The sequence below is a fragment of the Narcine bancroftii genome, chromosome 6 (genome assembly GCF_036971445.1).
Source record: "Narcine bancroftii isolate sNarBan1 chromosome 6, sNarBan1.hap1, whole genome shotgun sequence".
NCBI classification, from domain to species: Eukaryota; Metazoa; Chordata; class Chondrichthyes; order Torpediniformes; family Narcinidae; genus Narcine; species Narcine bancroftii.
This window is the reverse complement of record NC_091474.1, coordinates 38,428,136-38,448,560: the sequence shown is the minus strand read 5'-3', so window position 1 is coordinate 38,448,560 and position 20,425 is coordinate 38,428,136. Positions and strand designations below refer to the sequence as shown.

Here is a 20,425-nt window from a genome sequence, read left to right as displayed (position 1 = left end):
TTTGCATCAATTATATCTCACACCACAAATTAAATTCAAACTTTTCAGATCAATGTTTTAAATGTGGTGAGGATGTAGGAACTTTTTTTTTTACATTCAACCTGGCCATGTTCTAAAGTAAAATCTTTTTGGGTAGATTTTGGACATTTTTTAGAACAAATTATAGGAATTCAATTTTGTTATTACAGGGATAAGACCCAAATTGAAACTGTCCAAATATCAAATAGAATTTGTTGAAATTGCGCTGGCAGTGGCCAGAAAATGTACAACTGTTGCATGGAAGTCTGATTCACATATAGGTGTGGCCCTTTGGAACACAGAGATACATAGCTATATTTCACTGGATAGGATTGGCTACAACTTAAGAAATAAGTAGGACATAGTTGACAAATTTGGCAACCATATTTACAAATGTCAGGTGTAAATTCTTCCCAACCTTTAAGACCAATGTTGATCTTCTCAAGGAATATTAAATAAATATAAATTTGGGATCTGCGCAGTTTGTCACTTTTCAGCAATCCAATTTGTTTTCTTTTTCTTTCTTTACCATCTTATTTTTTTTTCTTGCTTTTCTATACTTTCATTTGGAGTCCTTTTGAGAGGGGTGGGGGTTGGGGGGACAGAGTTAATGTCAGCATGAAGTACATGTTGAATGTACTTTTATACTTATATTTTTAACTTTGTAATTTACTCCATGTTTGGTATTTTTTAAAAACATTAAACATTAAAACATTACAGCACTGTACAGGCCCTTCAGCCCTCCATGTTGTGCTGAATCATATAAAAGTACTAAACCCTCCCTACCCTATAATGCTCTACTTTCCTTTTGTCCACATGCCTATCTAAAGGTCCCTGATGTTTCAGCTTCTACCACCACTCCTGGCAAGGCATTCCAAGCCTCAACAACTTTTTCTCCCAAAGGTTAACTTTTACCATTTGACATCTCTGCAGGACGTGTAAGTGTCCTTGAAATTGATCAGAAGCCTTCTGTACGTCTGTAAAGTGGTTGCTGGCTGGCTGCACTCTGTCCCTTTGCGCCTATTCAGGCTGGAAGATCTTGCCTCAATGAGCTAACTTCAGTCTGCAACTTAGAGCCAATTGAAAAGTTGCAATCCGGTGTGACAGACTGTGGGGCACAGGGGAGAATGCCTCCTGAGAGACAAGGAGGTGAGTTGAGGATGATTAATATCCTGAACCTGCACACTGGACCATTTCTCATGGTAGACATTAGTGTACCAGATAGAACTATCACTGCTTCAACCTGGAGCTGAGCCAGCTGACCCCTTTCTCTTCAGAGTCAGCTCTTTGTACAAACTGAGCAGCACTCTGCTCAAAAGGAAGAGTAAGGGCAGAAGCGAATTCTCATGAGCCATGTCTCTGCTCTATTAAACTAACTCATGATCAAGCATGACTACAGGTTAATCACATGTAGAATCCCTTTGGAGGAATGAAAGAATATAGAACAATACAGGACAGGGCAGGCCCTTTGGCCCACGGTGTTGGACTGAATAATATATACCTGCTCCACAATAATATAATCCTTCCCTACCTCACAGCCCTAATCCTCTATTTTTCTCACATCCATGTGAGCCTTTGAATCTTTTTGAGTCTAAGAGTCTTTTGAATGTTTCTATTTTATCACACCCCACCCCCCCCCCCCCATTACCCCATCACCACCCTGGCAATGCATTCCAGACATCCACTACTCAGAGTAAAAAAAAATTACATCTGATATCTCCTTGAATCTTTCTCCACTTACTTTAGAACCATAGAATATTACATCATAGTAAACAGGCCCTTTGGCCCTTCTAGTCTATGCCAAACTATTTTTCTGCCTAGCCCCACTTACCTGTACCTAGTCCATAGCACTCCATACTCTCCCATCCATGTACCTGTCCAAATTCTTCTTAAATGTTAAAATTGAGCCCACATTCACCACTTCAGCTGGCAGCTTATTCCACACTCCCACTGCTCACTGTGTGAAGAAGTTCCTCCTAAACTTTTCACCTTTCACCCATAACCCTTGCCCTCTGGTTTGTATTTCATCTACTCTCAGTGGAAAAAAGCCTATCTATGTCTATTCCCCTCAGAACATTAAATGCCTTTATCAAATCTCCCCTCATTCTCCAGGGAATAAAGTCCTAACCTCAGTTCCTGAAGTTCAGTCAACATCTTAGTAAATCTTCATTGCACTCTTTCTATCTTATTGATACTTTTCCTCATTATTAATCTCTATTAAGTTACTTCTCATTCTTTGTCTCTCCAAAGTAGCTACCTCTGTTCAACAAGACATCAAGCCACTTCCAGGTGAGACATTGCCATTTCAGATGCCAATGCCAGATTCTATTCCTCCTGTCATAGCAGCACGAGCAAAAAAGATATTTTGTGCCTCTGCCCAGAGCAAGAGAGAATGATGTGTGGCCTGGAGGGAAACCTCCATGTGCACATCTCATTACGACATATCAGTCAAGTCATGAAATTTCTACCTGATGTTGGTCAGTGTTGCAGAAATTCTTGGTTCTGAAAATGAAATCTTAACACACCCCTGTCTGAGTCTCCTTATGGAAGTCATCTGAATTTGTTGGGGTACAAGACCTCCCACCTAGCATTGCCATAAAATGACAATCCTCTGACCTGCTCTTGTAGTCACACCAATTGAGTTTTTGGTCATTGATAGCAGCATTAGTAATGCCAGGATCAAGGATCACTGGCTGGAAACCCTCTGGCTGGAGATGGTCATGGCCTAGCACTTTTGTGGTGAATTGTTCCTTTCCACTTACCAGCCCATCCCTGAAAGTTGTCTCAGTCCTTGCTGAATGCATTTGTGGGCTGCTTCATTTGTTGAATGGGATCCAATATTGTGCAATCATTCATGAACACCCTGGCTTCTGATCTTCTGATGGAAGGATGGCATGGATGAAGCAGCTGAAGATGGTTGGATCTATTTTAAAGTAAAAGCAACTGCGTGCCCTTTAAATTGGATATCCTGCTTCTCTCTGTGCTCATAGACCAAGAACTGAGGTGAACCAACTTTCCTCAAGGAGGCAATAAATCCCCGAACACTAATCTCATGTAACACTTCCCTTAAAAAAAGGTAGGCTGGAGATTACTTGGAAACACATCTAAATGATCATATAAACTTGTGCAATTCAAACTTGTATATGAAAGCAATTTATTTCTTATATGTAGTAACTCTCTTGACAATATGACACATCTCAGGATATTGCTGTCATAGTTAAATTGTGTTTGATGATTGGAATTTCTTCGACAAATACACGCTCTTGAACAAACAGAATTTTGTTCTTCAAATCTTTACAACAAACTATCATTGACAATTTAGTGAAGAAATAGATTAAAACACAGCTGTTTCACATTTATATCTCCTTTCACCTCCCCAACCTACAACATTTATCACCCAGAAGGCAGCCATTCAGTCCATCAACTCCATGGCAGCTCATAGAGCAATCACACTTCCCTGCACATTCTTACCTCTACTCATCTGATTACACACCAGAAACTGGGGCATCGAGAGGAAATCAGGCAGTACAAGAGACCATAATTGAACCCTCCCTTAATTTTGTACCTATGACCTCTGGTTTTTGCTGATCCTGTCCTAGGAAACAAGTGCTGGTTGTCCACCCTGTCCATGCCTCTCATAATCTTGTAGACCTCTATCAAGTCTCTTCTCATCCTTCTATGCCCCAAAGTGAAAAGTCCCAGCTCTGGTAACCTTGCCTCATAAGACTTATTTCCCAATCCAGGCAACATCCTGATAAATCTCCTTTGCACCCTCTTCATGGCTTCTGCATACTTCCTATAATGAGATGATAAGAATGAAACACACTCCTAAGTAAGTGACTATTAATTCTGGTTAGTCCTCCTAAAATGCAACACCTCACATTTATCCGGATTGAACTCCATCTGCCACTTTTATGCCCAAATCTGCATCCTGTCTAATATCGTCTTGTAACCCTTGACAACCTTCAGCTCCAACCACAACTCCTCTAACCTTCATGTCATCCGCAAACTTACTGCTTCTTCATTCAGGTCATTTATAAAAATCACAAAGAGCAGGGGTCCCAGACATATCCCTGCAGAACTCTACTAGTCACCAACTTCCAGGCAGAATACTTTCCTTCCACTACTATTCTCTGATTTCTTCCTACAAGACAATTTTTTATCCCACAGCTAATTTTCCACTGATCCCGTGACTCATGACTTTCTGGATGACTCTCCTGTGGGGGACCTTGTCAAATGCCTTTCTAAAATCCATGTAGACCACATCTACCATCCTGTTCTCATCAATTTCTTTTGTTACCTCCTTAAAAAAACTCAATTAGACACATGAGGCATGACCTTCCCTTCCTAAAGCTATCCCTGAGTAGACTGTACTTCTCCAAATGCTCAAAGATTGCATCCTTATGAATCTTCTCCATTAGTTTACACACCACTGACGCAAGACTCCTATAATTCACAGTATTATCCCTATTTTAAACAATGGGACTATATTTGCCATTCTCAAATCCTCTGGCAGCTCCCCTGTGGCCAAAGAGGATTCAAAGATCATAGCTATTGTCCAAGCTAACTGTTCTCTTACTTCCCACAGAATCCCAGAGTATATCGCATCCAGCTCTGGGGATTTATCAATCATGATGTTTTTAGGAAGATCCAACACTTCCACTTCCTTAATCTCCAAACTGTCCAGCATACAGGCCTGTTCAATTTTGACCTTGCCGTGATCAAAATCTTTTTCTCTTGTGAATACTGATGCAAAGTATTCATTTAGGACCTCCCCAACCTGCTTCACCTCAAGGCATATGTTGCCTCCCTTATCCTTTAGTGGCCCCACCTTCATTCCCATCATCCTTCCGTTCTTCACATATGCATAGAACACCTTGGGGTTCTCCTTAGTCCTACAGGCCGAGGCCTTCTCATTCCCTCTTCGAGCTCTCCTAAGTCCTTTCTTAAGCTCCTTCCTGGCTACCATATACTTCTCATGAGCCCTTCCTGTTTCCTATATCTAATGTATGCTTCTTTCTTCCTCTTGACATGCCTGGCCTGTTTTGTCAGCCATGGTTCCTTTTTCCTACCATATTTTCCTTGTTGCAGAGGGATAAACCTATCTTGAACCCTGCTCAAGTGGTCCCTAATCTTCCTCTACATTATTTCTGTGCTTTCACCCTTAAACATATGTCTCCAATTTATTCTCGCTAGTTCCTGCCTCATCACTTGATAATTAGCTCTTCCCCAGTTAAGCATCTCCCTTTTCCATGGCTATGTGGAAGCTAAGAGAGTTGTGGTCATTCTCACCAAAATGCTCCCCCACTGAGGGGTCTGCCACCTGACCATGTTCATTCCCCAGAACCAGACCCAATATGGCCTCTCCTCTAGTCAGTCAATCCACATACTGTGTCAGGAATCTTTCTTAAACACACTTAACAAACTCAGCCCTATTTATCCCTCTTGGAGTCAGTAGGTGCCAGTTAACATTAGGGAAGTTGAAATCACCCATAACTACAACCCTGTATTTCCCACATCATTTCAAAATCTGCCTGCTTATCAGGGGGCCTATAAAACTACTCCCAGCACAGTAATAGCTCCCTTCTTATTTCTGACTTCCACCCATACTGACTCAGTGGGCACACCCTCTGCAGCGTCCTCCCTTTCTATAGCCGTGATATTATCCCATACCAGTAATGCTACTCCCCCTCCCCACCATTTTTACTCCTCCCATCCTATTCTTTTTACTTCCTATATATGCTACGTGACCTGCTGAATTTCTTCAGCACTTTTATCATTGACACTACAATCACAGCATCTACAAACTTCCCTGTTTAACTGCTGGGGCTTTGTGACAGCAGCTCTACTAGCGGTGCCACTGTACAGTTGTATTAGCTCTTTCATCTCAAATCATTGGTTGAAAAATAGAGGCACCCAGGAATATAGATAAACTTTTGAAGGTGGTGGATTGCAGGGCAGAATGACAATGTCATTAAAATATAACATATCTCATCATTAGCCTTATCCATGAGACTTCCCTGTGAGGCCCTTTGAGAAAAGTGAGTTAACAATGTCAGCTGAGCAAAGATTGCTCACTGCAGGTAAGTCCTGCAACTGTTCACTGGTCGGAACAAACATCAATCTATAACCTCTGCAGCTCTACCTTTGTGTATAGGCTGGCAGCACGGCATTGAAGGAAGCAACAACAATGTATATTTAATGTAAAACATGAAAGTCTGCAGACACTGTGGTTGAAGTAAAAACACAATGCTGGAGAAACTCAACAAGTCAGTGTCCTTTATATAGCAAAGATAAAAATACACAAAGATAAAAATACAATTTATATTTATCCTTCATGCTCATTGGAACTAGCTTAATAAGCTTGTCATTTCTTCACTGCACACTAATTATTTTCATCAAACATCAACCAGGAATCATCTGGTTGATGATGAGACAACCCCTACTGCACATGTTGAATGAATGAATGGGCTTTTGTATTTGATGCTTGGTCAAATCACATTATATTAATGGAGCAAACATCTGATTAAATCTACCCCAAATATTAGACTTTGCTTGAAATCAGCAATGATTCTAATGCCAGCAGACTCTGACCCGAACAGGATGAGTAGCTCATTTCAGATTGCATGTAATTGATCCCCTTGGCAATGGCAAATGATTAGTACCATTTGCTCAATCATTTATTATATAACTGACAAAGGGCCCAGGCCCAAATATTGGTTGCTCTTTACTTCTGATGGATGCTCATTTCTCCAGAATGTTTATGTATTGCACTCAACCCCAGCATCTGCAGATTTTCTTGTTTAACTTCATATGCCCAATAGGTTTAGATGTTGGTAATAATGTGGTGGGGAGTGACTGTATGTCACCTGCTTGATGTCACTTCACAAAACTTGAAAATTTTCCACCTTATTACATACAATTAGGGATATGCAAAGCAAGAAACTGCAAACTGCAATGTAAAACCCTCTGCACAACCACAGACATCAGATAGAAGTGAAAGTCGCCTTTTATTTTGACCCAGGACCTGAGACAAAGGAATTGGATTCCAATTATTTTCCATTGGCAAAAGTTGAGAGCCAAAATTAATCTATTGTTGCTGCCAGCCATATTATATTTTCAATACTTTGAGGCCGATATATTGAGATGAGAAATTTAGAGTGTGTAGCTCAACTATTAATCAGAAATAGATTTTTGACTGATATCTGTTAAAGCACAATACATGTTCCCAATTTAAATTCTGACATGTCCTTCGCAGCAGCTTCAATGAGCTGACCTTTTTGAATAGCCAAAAATAAGCATTTAAAATGTCTGGGTGATTTTTAAAGACAGCTTGCAGACCAGACCTGTAGTTCCGAAAAATACCAATGCATTCATCCCAGCAACATGGTGACAATATGATTTAATCCAAGAAAGGCACAGAACTCCAAACCATCATTCTTTATAAATTCTCAAATACTCTGGGCCCAGGAAGTAAGCTCTTTAAAGGATGTTCTCAATAAATTAGGTGTAGCTACTCTGGGCATATTTTCCCACACATCTAAGATACATAAAGTTCATGTTATGATTTGGAATTGAATAACACCTGACTCAGATACAAACTATTGACTACATTTATGATGCTATCTTATATTTGCCAAAGCATTTCACACAATAGGCATAGAATGGATCTGGCTTTTCCTTTGGGTTAACTAGATTAAGTGAACTGAATACAGAAAATCCTTGATGTAATACTCAGAAACATATTGACATATTGATTGTGCATTTGTACCAGAGTTAAAATGAGTTATAATAATTTCTATTCTCAATTCTATATCTGTGAATTTATCTCAATGAGTTACCTGTTATTACTGTCAGTTTAATAATGTTTCCAGTGGGAATGAGTTTAGTGGTGCACATCTCTTGTGCACCTCCTAAGCTCTCCCTTCCTGTTGCTCACACTGCTGTTACCTTGCTAAAGGTAAGTGGGGGAGAAGATTGCTAATGGACTATTTTAAATGTTTTCCTTGGAAAATGAATTGGTTATGTCATCAATCTTAATTTATATTTTTCATTACTAATATTATTATGCTTTACAGTTGGTTTTTATATTAATGTAAGTTTTATGGATTTTTAAAAATCTCAGTCCATTGTTACAAGCCCAGAGGACCCCAAAACCCAGCAGCAATAGATATTCACCAAGACAAATAGTTACTTAAACAAAAGTTGCTTTTAATTGTCTTTAAACATGAAAACAAGATCAAACTTTATCTTATTACTATAAACTTAACTAACCTAACTTAACCCCCTTCTCATTCTAAGCACGTGTATGTAACGTGTGTGCGAGTTTAGAAAAGTTCTTTAATTCACAGTCCAATCTCACTTCTCATTCCTCCAAGTTCACTGATTGTAGGCAATTCTAAAGTGTGCACAGAATTTAACATTTAAGAAGTTCACCAGGCTTTGGTGCTTGAAAGATAAATGGTTACCGGTCAGGAAGGTTCTTGTCGGTTTTCAGAGAGAGATTTGTGTGTTCCTGGACACAAACGGATCCCTTTTAATCAGCTACGTCAGTGTCTTGCCAAAGAAACCTGCCCCATTAGGGTTTTCCAAATGATAACCTCTTGCTTTCAGATCACCACAGAGTTCTTTTTTGTTTCAAGTGAAACATTAGGGAACCAGTCCTCTCCTCTTATATGGACAACAAGGGCTTTGACCAGGCTGAACTAAGCACTCACAACCTGTCTTCAAAATGGGGTTTTTCCACAAGCTTGCCAGCTTGTCCCGTTCCAGTCCCAGCTGCTGCTGCTGACTGCAGAACTGATCTGTGTCTGTTTTTCTCTCTCTCTCACTCACTCTCTGCTTGCAAAACCACATGACCCTCTTAGAACAGCAAACTGTACTCCAGACAGCCTGCAGCTCTTTCATCTGTTGCTTTTCAAAACAACAATCCATTTGTGAAGTCTCTTGGGCACTCTTCAAAGTTTTTTCAAAGGCCCCAGGAGCTGCCCTGTCTGGCTTGAGCAGAGCTCCAGTATTTTAAATGAGATCTGTTTTGAAGAGTTTGCATGTGACCTACATTAAAAAAACCCCCACCCCAATTTAACTCCCAGTAACATATCTACATATAATACAAACACAACATAATCTGTCACACCATTACCACGTTCTAGTCATGTGATCAATGTCACTTTGTTGAGATTCCAGAGTGTAAATTCTGTTATTTTGCATGCTTAGGAGCAAAGGGGAAAAAAAGAAAACTCAGAAGACAATGAAGGTTGTATTATTTTGTCTTCTAAAGGTACAGAATTTTCTTGCTAAATGTATGATACTAGCAAGTTAATTCTTCTATGCAGTTTTTAACTCGCCCACCAAGTACCACTGTTTTCACCTTATAAATATAATTCTTTTTAAATAGTTTGAACATATTTTAAAATGCAAAATGTTTTCTTGGGCAATGTATACTGAGTTGAGTACATATTGAAATGTTAAAATAAAGTATGTCTGTGTGGCGAAATATATTTACATAGATGTATGGACTGGCCAGTCCAAACCTACCTGACCTTCCCTAACCCCTCCCTTGGCTCCTCCCTGGATTTCCCAATAAAGGATGTCTGGACTTGCCCCCTCTTGTTCCTGTACCTGGAACCTGGCCAAGACGTGTATCAGAAATGCTCAGGTTTTGGTAATTCATGCTGATGAGATTATTGTGTGCACCAGAATCTGTAGTTGAGGAAAAGGATGAATGGGATAGACACTGCTGTTACCTTGCTAAAGGAGCAAGGAGGTTAAAAAAAAAGGAAGAAAACCCAAAAGACAATTATGGTCGTATTATTTTGTCTTCTAAAGGGAGCAAATAAATGCTAGAAAACAATTCTTTTATGCCCTATGCAACCCCATTACATATTATTTAAACTAATGTCCATGAAAATGCATGGCTGTTGTATTTATATGTAAATCTACTGGAGGATAATGATTTGATTCCATTAAAATGTTAATTCTTGAATAAACTGCAGAATGTACATTGAAAAGATGATATTAGAAGTCTAGAGTCAGTAGAATCTTTAGATGCTGGAATCTTGTGCAAAGAAAGAGAAGTTGGAGGGACTCAGGTATGACCTTGGAGAGAAATGGCCAATGTTTTGAGGGTTGGAACCCTTTCTTGAGACTAGAAAAAGGTTCCTACTCCAAAATCTTGACCGTCCATTTCTCTCCAAGGATTCTGCCTGACTTGCTAAGTGTCGCAACTTTTCTTTGTTTGATATTGGAAGTTTCTTCATAGATAAATATTTGTTCATTCCCAGGTTGAAATTGAAAGGCAGGATCAGGTATGATCCTGGACTTTCCTGACTGAATTAATTTCAACTGGGGAAATGGCTGATGCCTGATTATTGCATTTTTCAACTTTAGACTGGGGCGAGGAGCAGATAGAAGATAAACACTAGAGTTACCTGGGTGTGAACATTAGTTGATGATGCAATTCAGACTTTGCAATAATGTCCCACGACCCCTTCACCCAACATGAGAGGCTCAGTATCAGGGTACAAGATACAAAGTTTTAGGGGTCCTCCAGATCAGCCATTTTCAATCATTTTATGTCTATGCCCCCCCACCCCCCCAAGGTCAAGGACTCTGCTCTGTTTATGGGCCCTCTTCTCTGTGAAGCAGTCAAATTTAGGTTTCTTCTATACTTCTCTCCTACCGACTACATAAAAAAAAATTTAAAAACGTTGTTATGTGAAGCGAAAAGAAAAAGTCTTTGACTTAATGAGTTGTGGACTGCCTTTGAGAATGGCTGGTCTAGATGATGGTTGATCCTTCTGCCTGAAAAGCTTGTTAAATATGGAAATTAGTTTCTCAAGCCAGCTTTGAGTAATTTATTTCACAATTCAAATGGGTGGAAGATAAACCTCTTCCAGTTGTCATCCCATTTGCCCACTGTGTGGAAAAAAAAAAACCCTGCTCCTCAGGTCGCTGTTTAGATCTTTCCTCTCTCACCTTGAACCTATGCCCACTAAGTTTTGGACTTTGCCATTCATCTTATCTATGGTTCTTACAGTGACATTATAAGTTTCTCTAAGGTCATTTCTCAGCCTCCTTTCCTCCAGGAAAGACATTCCTAGCCTATTCAATTTCTCCTTAAAAACTCAACCCCATCCCAATTCTGGAAACACCTTATGATTTCTTTCTTCACCCTGTGTAACTCAATCACACATTGTTACTAACACATGGTAACAATGTGCAGGTCACAATGTACCAAGTCTTGCACCCAGTACCTGACTGATGAAGGCAAGTGTGCCATTTGTCTTCTTCAATGCCCCATCTAACTGTCCTGCCAGCTTCAGAGAACTATGTACTTGGTACCTCAAGCTCTACAATATTCCCCAGGGCCCAGTCAATCACAATGCAAATGCTGCCCTTTTTGAACTTCCTAAAATGCACTCCTTTGCAGCAGTCTGAGTTAAACTTCATTGTCCATTTGTCTGCCCACTTTCTCAGTTGTGACCTTAGACAACTTCTTCGTTGTCACATTTTCACCATAATTTTTTGGTGTCATCCACATACTTTCTAATTATGCCACCTACATCTAAATTGTTAATAGATGTGAAAAACGCCAGAGGATCCAACACCAATCGCTTTGGCACACCACTGGTCACTGGCGTCCAATCTCAAATAAAATCCCTTCATGACCACCTACCACTAATTGGCCAGCTCACCCTGAATCCCACATAATCTAACCTAGCAGACAAAGCTGTAACCCCAGATTCTGGGGAGTAGAGTATCCGTACATTGTTTCTTTCAGCCAACTTATCAAAATCAATGATTTCAATGAGGACTGGATTTGAATGTTACTTCCTTCAGATAATGCCACAGAAGGGAACAATGCACACAGAAACAAATACAAAAAATTCTGGAAATATTCGCAGGTGTGTCAGCCTCCATGGAGTTAATGTTTCAGGTCAATCATCTTGTATCATAGATATGCTGAGTGTTCCTAGGTTTTTGTTTCTGGTTTCCAGTAACAGCAGTTTATTTCTAAAAGTGTTTTGCTTAGATCTGGTTTGTCAGTCAATACCAGAATCACAACAACTACTGGGTCAAAGATTTCAAATCATAAGATCTGGTATCAGGCTCTTCTCTTCAGGGGTTATGAACATTAGAGAACTCTCCCTTTCCCCATTAAGCATTGGATTTGTGAGTTCACAAGGAGTCTCTACTGTGGAAAAGGAACAGCATTGCACATTGTAGTGGAGACAAAGAGACATGAAGATAAGGAACAGGCCCTTCAGCCCATGGAGTCAGTACTGACCAGGTGCACTTCCAAAGCTGTGATTGAGACATACTGTTAGTCTAGGGAATGTGCTTGGGATAAATCTATTCCAAACAATTAGATCCTTCAGTTTGAGGTGCAAAAATATTACCATAAAAATTGTAAGATAAATTGATAAATAATCATTTAAATCAGTACACTTTGAAATTTATGAATTATTCTGTAGCAGATGCAAATTTTCCTAACACTAAGAAAGTATCTTTTGCCAGCAATCTCGTCACTGTGATGTAACTGCAAAACAACAAATTTCGTGACTTGTTTATGACAGTGAATTCTGATTCATTAGTACCAAATATTTTATTTGGTAATGATGTGTGCTCTCCTTCACTTCAGAAATTTTGAGTTGAATGGTGCATTCTCATTGCAGCCAAGGTATCTAATGAGAGTCAAGTGTTAAATGATGTAGTAACAGATTCATACTGTTCGTACAAGTACTAGATTGTAAGCTGTCTACAAATATCAATGAGGAAATCTCTTCAAAGAAGATTTATGAAATAATAAAGTTATTGTAGCAGTTCAGCTCTTACCAACTGAAGCATAATTTGCAAAATTGTCTTGAGTGATTACCTCCTCAGCGCGTTGGGCTTGGATGTGATTTTCCAGGAAGCTCCCCTCTAATACTGAACCCACAATGGTGAGCCCTTTCCCAGCCTTAAGCTGGCAGGTGAATGTCAGCAGTTGTGGATGTTTGACATTCTGGTCTTGGTCCACCTTTACCAGCACCAGGAGTTGTGGTCTGACAACAAGGCAAAATATTTTGTCAGCTCAACATATCAAAAATATATGTAATTTGATTGAACTGGATTTAAAGCATATTTATTATAATCTCAACTAAACCTTCATTATTGTTCATTTTATGGGGAAGAACAGACATAGAGAAACAGTACAGATTACAGGCCCTTCAGCCCACCAGTCAGTGCTGACCATCACCTATTTTACTAATCCTACCTAATGTATTTTATTCTCCCCTCATGCCCCTCAACTCCCTCCACTTGCCTACACACTAGGGGCAATTTACAATAGCCAATTAACTGACAAATATTAGGACATGGGAGGAAACCAGAGGACCTAGAAGGAACTCATATGGACATGGGGAAAATGGGCAAACTCCACACAGTCAACAGCAGAGGTCAAAATTGTACCTGAGTCCCTGGAAATGTGGGGCAAAAGCTTTGTGCCAACCACTGCATATCAACATCCTCAGGAAATCAAAACCTCTGTACATGACCATTCTAACTGAGCAAACTCAAGTAAGAGGGTACAGACCACAGGCAGAACACAACTCTCCTAAGATAGTCACCACCAGGTTGGTTGACTTCTGATCTTTTATCACTGATAATTATAAAATGCCAGCAGATGTGCAGATGTTATCACAATTCTGTTTTGATATTGACTGTTATGAGTGTTATTTGGTAACTCACCTCCAGTTCTTGGTGTGAGGAGGACCTTCTTCAAGCCGGAGCAGAGCATAACGGGCTGCACTGAGGGACAAGCCACGGATTCCATCGCCCCATTCCTTCTCAGCTCTGCAGGAAGAAAATAAAGTCCATTAAGACATACTGCTATCAAATACCAAGAAGGCTCTGATAACCCAGTGGTTAGAGCACTGGTCTTGAAAACCAAGAGTCACGAGTTTGTTCCTTGCTAGGGCCTCATTTCTGTGAGGGGTGCTGTCCAAAGTGGAGACTCTCTGTCTTCCTTGTGGTAGATAAAATTAAAGAATTTCATATATGTTACATTCTAAATATAGAATTACATGACAATAATTACAACCTTTCTGAGGAAGACTTTTAAATTATGCATTACTGATTAACGATGATTGGACAGCACCAATATTGCAATATTTTCCACAACATGTACATTGATTAAATAATGAATAAACCAGGGTAAAAGTCAATTTACAAATTTATATGGCTACATTCCTAAACTCTCGAGGCTTTTCTTTGTGAATATTTGCATCCATTTGGAATTCTTTTAATAATTGTTGTAAAATGGTGGTAACATCATGGGTTTCTTGCTATTCAGTTTTCATAAATGACATTTTCCTACAATTTTAGCTCAGTTCCCAATCCCATGATCTTGGTTATCAAAGAGTAAATGAGTATGTACATGCATTGGGTTTGGAAGAGGCCATGGTACTATTGAAACAAGATGTTAGATTTGCAATATTAATTCATAATTCAGATTCAATTACAGGCAAAACTCTCCCCACCATCAAGAATCACAGGCAACGCTCCCCCCCTCCCCCTCCCCCCCACCCCCCCCCCCCCCCACAATCGGGAACATCTACAGAGAATGGTGTCGCCAGAGAGCAGCAGCAGTCATCAATGACCACCCAGAACATGCTCTGGTATCACTGCTTCCATCAGGAAAGAAGTATAGGTGCCACAAGACTCATATCACCAAGTTCAGGAACAGTTGCTAAACCTCCAACATCAGACTCAATCAGAGGCTCATTTAAGGAATCTTACTTTATGCATTATTTATTACTGAATTTTTTTTTCTGTATTGCACAGCATTTGTTTATATTTCTTTCTTTGTTTACATTTCTCTTTTTTCTTGAGTACAGTTTACAGTTACTGATAAGTAGAAATTCTGCCTGCAGGGGAAAGAATCTCGGGATTGTATGTGATGTCAGTATGTACTCTGACAATAAATTTGAACTTTTGAGCAATACTTTCAATGACTGAATAAAATAATCTGGGCTTGTCCTTTACTCAGAGTCATAAATAGTTCCACGGCCTCTCCCTCTCCCACACCCCATGCATGTCCAGACTCAAACACTCGCTCCAGGCAACAGCTAAATGATTAATATCTGCCAACATTTTAAGACCAACTGGCAAAAACTGAATGTATCAGTCCAATAAAATAATGAAAACATTTCCTATTGGTGGAATGTATCTTCTATCATCCTTTGTTTTCTTCACAAGTCCATCCACCAGAGTCATTTATGAATCTATTTGGGGTTACAGTACAAAGCTCACACAGTGGACTTGAGAAGACGCCCAAACCTTGAGCACCGAGAAGGCCAAAAGGTGTGTGATTGGCCTCTTGTTGCAGTTGTCGGCCTCATTTTCACCATGTTGACTCCTGACTGGCTAACTTGGTACTGAGGTAGTTTAAGACCTTCGAGTTGATCCACTTTTCCTATGTCCTGCAATAAGCTGCTCAGGCTCCTTGTTCCCTCTCTGCCCCTTTCCCTCTGTTGATGTTTGCAAGTCATCCCTGCCACAATTCCCCACACACAAGTGCTTGCCATGGTTTTGCTTTCTTTTTCACTATCTCAATGTCTCACCATTGGTTTCCCACCTTTGATTGAAACACTGGGAAAGAATGGAACTCTGCTTGAATGGTATCTCTTCCAGGTTGATTATTTGCATGAGAATGCAGAGAAACATTCAACTCCAGCAAATATCACAACCACTGTCCAAGGTCAGTCCAGGATAAGGCTGATCAAACTGGATCTTCAGGACTAGCTTTCAACAAGATGGGAGAGTGGAGGTGTGGAATATGGGAATCCCACTGGTCAGTGATTCAGCAGGCCAGAATCATTTGGGTTTGAAGCTCACTTGTCTGACCACCTACATGGAGCTAATCACTAGCCATTAATCTTGAATGAGATCTGCCAGGGTGGTCTCTCCTGCCAGCTGGTTGTGGCTGTTAGAACACTTGAGAGCCAATAGTAGATAGGTAAAATTAAAGCAGGGAAACTAACATTGGAACACCTTGCTATAAATTTACTATTGCTGAAATAGAGGTAGAAATCATTACATGACAACAGTGACTTTATATTTTCTAATTTATTAAGTACAGAGTCACCTTAGTTATTCTGTATCTGAAGACAATTTTGCTCTTGCTAGATGCTGTGTAACTGCTGCATCTTTCCAAGGATTTTCTTTTTAATAGATTTTCAGCACCTGCTACCATTTGCCTTGTTTGAAACTCTGAAGCAATGCCTTCTTGAGCTTGGCTCTCTCTCTCATAGTCTCAGCTTGAGAAACCAACCTGCATCTGATTTCGTATGCCAGGAGTGTTTAACTTTGTGATAGCATTTTGCCCAGAGTCCCAATCGACATCAGCAGCGTGATCCAAGGGTATGGCATGGAGCTTCCTTTTGTAAAGTTCTGTACAAAATAAGCAGTCACTTACCCATTGAACTCAATGTATTTGTAGATAAGTCCAGCAATTACCATGGCTACAATGGCATAGTACCAAGAACATATAAACATCAGGGCCAGACACAGGCTCATACCCAGGAATGACATGGACCTGAGAGAAAAAAAGATGAAATATTGTCGTCAGTGAAGAAACATTGCTCATTGAAACATCGGTTATGCTTGTACATTTCATCACCTTTTCTTTGGTGTTATGGATGAGTCGACTTCCACAATTGTGCCAGTTTCTGAATTACAACAGTGTTCATTACAGCACAGTACAAGCCCTTCAGCCCATGATGTTGTGTCAACCTATACAAACTGACTCAACAATCTAAACCTTTCCTATCTCGCACCCATAACCCTCTATTTTTCTTGCATCCATATGCCTGTCTATTTTAAATGCCCCTATCGTACCAGCTTCCACCACCACCCCTGGCAACGCATTCCAGGCACCCATTACTCTCTGTTTAAAAAGAAAATGTATCCAACATCTCCCCTAAACCTTTCTCCCTTCACCTTATATGGATGTCACCTGGTACCCTCTATCTATACCCTCTACCCTCCTTCTCTCCAAAGAGAAAATCCCTAGCTCTGTTAACCTCGCCTTTTAAGATACTTCTCCAATCCCGGCAACATCCTGGTAAATCTCCTCTGCCCTCTCTCCAAAGCTTTCACATCCTTCCTGTAATGAGGTGACCAGAATTGAACATGATTTTCCAAATGTGGTCCAACCAGAATTTTATAGAGCTGCACGAATCTTGAACTCAATCCTCCTATTAATGAAATCCACATACCATAAGCTTAACTACCCTATCAAACTGCATGGCAACCTTGAGAGATCCATGGATTTGGACCCCAAGGTCATTCAGTTAAGAATCCTCCCATTAACCATGGACTCCACCTTCAAGTTTGATGTTTCAAATTGCATTACTTCACACATTTAGATTGAACTCCATCTGCCATTTTTCTGCCTAGATAGAATTCTGTTTATATCCATTTGTAACTTTCAACAATCTTCTACACTATTCACAACACTCCCAACCTTCGTTTCATCTACAGACTTCACTGACTCATCATTCCACTCCTTTGTCCAGATCATAGATCCATAGAACACTACAGCACAAAAACAGGCCACCTCCACCCTTTTGCCTAGTCTCACTGACCTTCACTTAGTCCCTAGCCCTCCATACCTTTTTTATCCATGTACCTGTCCAAATTTTTTCTTAAATATTAAAAAGGAGCCTGCATTCATCAATAAAAATCACAAAGAACAGGTCACACAGAGCGGATCCCTGTGGAACACTAGTAGTCATTGACCTCCTGGCAGAATATGTTCCATCTACTACTACCCTCTGCTTTCTGCAGGAAAGCCAATCCTGAATCCACACAACCAAGGTTCCATGAATCCCATGCCTCTTGATGTTCTGAACGAGTCTAGCATGGCAGACCTTATCAAATTTCTTACTCCATATACACCACACCGACTGCCCTACCTTCAACAATTTCCTTAACAATTTCCTTTGTTACATCCTCAAAAAACTCAGTTAGGCTCATGAGGCACAACCTGCCAATCACAAAACCATGCCGACTATCCCTGAGAAGTCTATACTTCACTAAATGCTCATGGGAAGTATTTAGTTATCTGCAAAGCTTGAGATAGTGGAAGACATTGGAAGACTTCTTGTTTGAAATTCAGAAGTTATTTTGCAAAATAAGAATGCCTTGCGAACATACATCTGAGATCTTCACCTTCAGGCTGAGGTCTTTTGAAAGAGATTAGTATTAAATAGTTGAGAGTTTGTCTTCTTTTGACTGAGGAGAGTTTTGGTGCCTCTATTAATTCTGGTGCTGGGTGATTAACACTTATCTAATGAGGAAATGATTGAGGAGGGTTTTGGTGCCTATATTAACACTATAGGCATGTTAATTGGGGAAATGGGATAGGATTAGATGATGTTTGTTCATTGCTTAGAGTTTAGTCTCGTAATTCTTGATTGGTTCCTTGGAAGTTTTTAATGGTTTACTAATATTTTTCTGCTATCCTCAATGTAACAAATTTCAAGGAACCTGCTACCTTCTGTAAAACATTTGCAATATGCTAAAATTACTTTCTATTGAACCAACATATATTAAATAATCTGTTGTTATATACCTCACATTTGGATACACTCTACATTATTAAAGAGTAATTTTTCAAATGCATTTGTTATGATTAGGCAAAAATGATCGCATCAAAAATATGGAGCTCTAAATAGATGACCCAATGTACACTGTACATGAGCATTTTTCTTGCCACAGATTAGATGCATATTGAGTGCTTCACAAAGATCTCCTCAAATTCTAACTGCATTTTGTGTCCTTATGCAGGATGATGTTGATACTTGTGCAGGGGTATTTAATGGTATTCTCTATGCTTACGATCACATGTGGCCCATGAATGGTACAAGCCTTCTACACAGGAATAGTTCTTCACATTATGCACAGGCTGCTTCAATGGGAGGTAAAGCAAACTGACTGTCCATGTCTGAGGCAGAGCAGTGTTGAGCTTGGATCTTCTGCCAGCCAATAAGTTGCAGATTCTGACTTACTCACAACCTCAACCATTTACTCCTCAATTGTGACCCATAATTCCCTCTCCTCCCCCCACCCCCCAACCAATCACATATACTTTGCCGCATCCTTCCCTAGAACATTAAAGCCCTGGTTCTGTCCCCCTTCTCAGGACTACTCCCCTCTTTCCCATCAAATGAGAGGGCCTCACTCCTCTGCATCCTCCACCACCTGTTTAGGTTCTTTTGGTTACCCTGGCATTTCAGTACAAGTAGCAGGAAGGACTTTATGTGCAGAGTAGGTAATGCACAAAAAATCTTCAATGAAAGGTCACACACAATTCATCAGTTTAGTGCACTTTCCCTGTCACAGAACGACTTCTAGGCCTTGGCAGATTTCAAACTAGATCACACTTTTGTGTTATTGTTTCATACCAGTGGTAGTATTTGAATCGCGGTCTCCAGTTTGGCGTTCGGAGCAGGGTCTGCAGAGCACAAGCCAAGTTCACAAACATGTAGCACATTAAGAAGAACCTGAAGAAAAAAAGTATGTTTAGTCAGTTCTTTTGTTATGTTACAAATGTAGAGATTTTCCATCATGTGTTAAAGAGCCCAGTATAGTGTGAGGATAGTAAAGAAACGAGCCCTAACATAGTGCCCCCTGCAATTTTACTGTAAGCATGGAAAGCAATTAATAGTTGAATCTTTGTTTATAGTGATATTTCTAATCTATGATCTAGCCCAAACATTAATCCATATTTTCTCTTTCAGACACTTATCTGTTGCTCCAGTTTTTCCCCATTTATTTCAGATTTCAAGATTTCATAGAGCATCTTTTCATCTCCAGACAGAGTACAAGCTTGGATTATTAGATTGTGCCCTTTACCATTGCTGAGCTGAGTATGATGCAGTTAGGTTCATACTAATATCACTCCGTGTACAGGGGCAGGGATAACTGATCAATGAGACTTTGCTGAGGGAAAGAACCTGGGGACATTGTGGATAAAAACCAAGGTCTGCTTGCAGCACGATGAAGGCATTGTGAAAAGAAGTATTTTAAAACCCAGAAATACTGCAGCAGGGAATGATGTAACCTGTGTCATGTCTACACATAAATGACAAATTAGACAGTTACAGGAAATGAGTGTTGAGTTTAAAATGACTAGAGATTGCATGTTAATTCTGAGCATTTGCATATTTGTTCAAATTCTAATGGATGTACACTCTGCCTAGAACATTTGCTGGTAAGACTTCTGGAGCTACTTCTTGTCTGGAAGGTAAGGTAGGTTGGCATGGCATAGTTCCTCAGGGATTGGTCCTCGGTCCACTATTGTTTGTTATATATATTAACGATCTGGAAGTAGGGGTGGAGAATTGGATAAGCAAGTTTG

At 39.9% G+C, this 20,425-nt stretch overlaps 1 protein-coding gene across 1 annotated transcript in view; it reads right to left on the bottom strand.

Annotated features, from left to right (window-relative positions):
• Positions 1 to 20,425, bottom strand: part of slc12a5a (solute carrier family 12 member 5a) — a 715,472-nt gene that overhangs the window by 28,689 nt on the left and 666,358 nt on the right. The window contains exons 14-17 of the mRNA XM_069884657.1: positions 19,470 to 19,568; positions 16,478 to 16,597; positions 13,750 to 13,854; positions 12,896 to 13,064 (exon numbers count right to left, since the gene is read on the bottom strand). Of these exons, the coding sequence (XP_069740758.1) occupies positions 12,896 to 13,064; positions 13,750 to 13,854; positions 16,478 to 16,597; positions 19,470 to 19,568 (493 nt within the window). The remainder of the gene's footprint in view (positions 1 to 12,895; positions 13,065 to 13,749; positions 13,855 to 16,477; positions 16,598 to 19,469; positions 19,569 to 20,425) is intronic.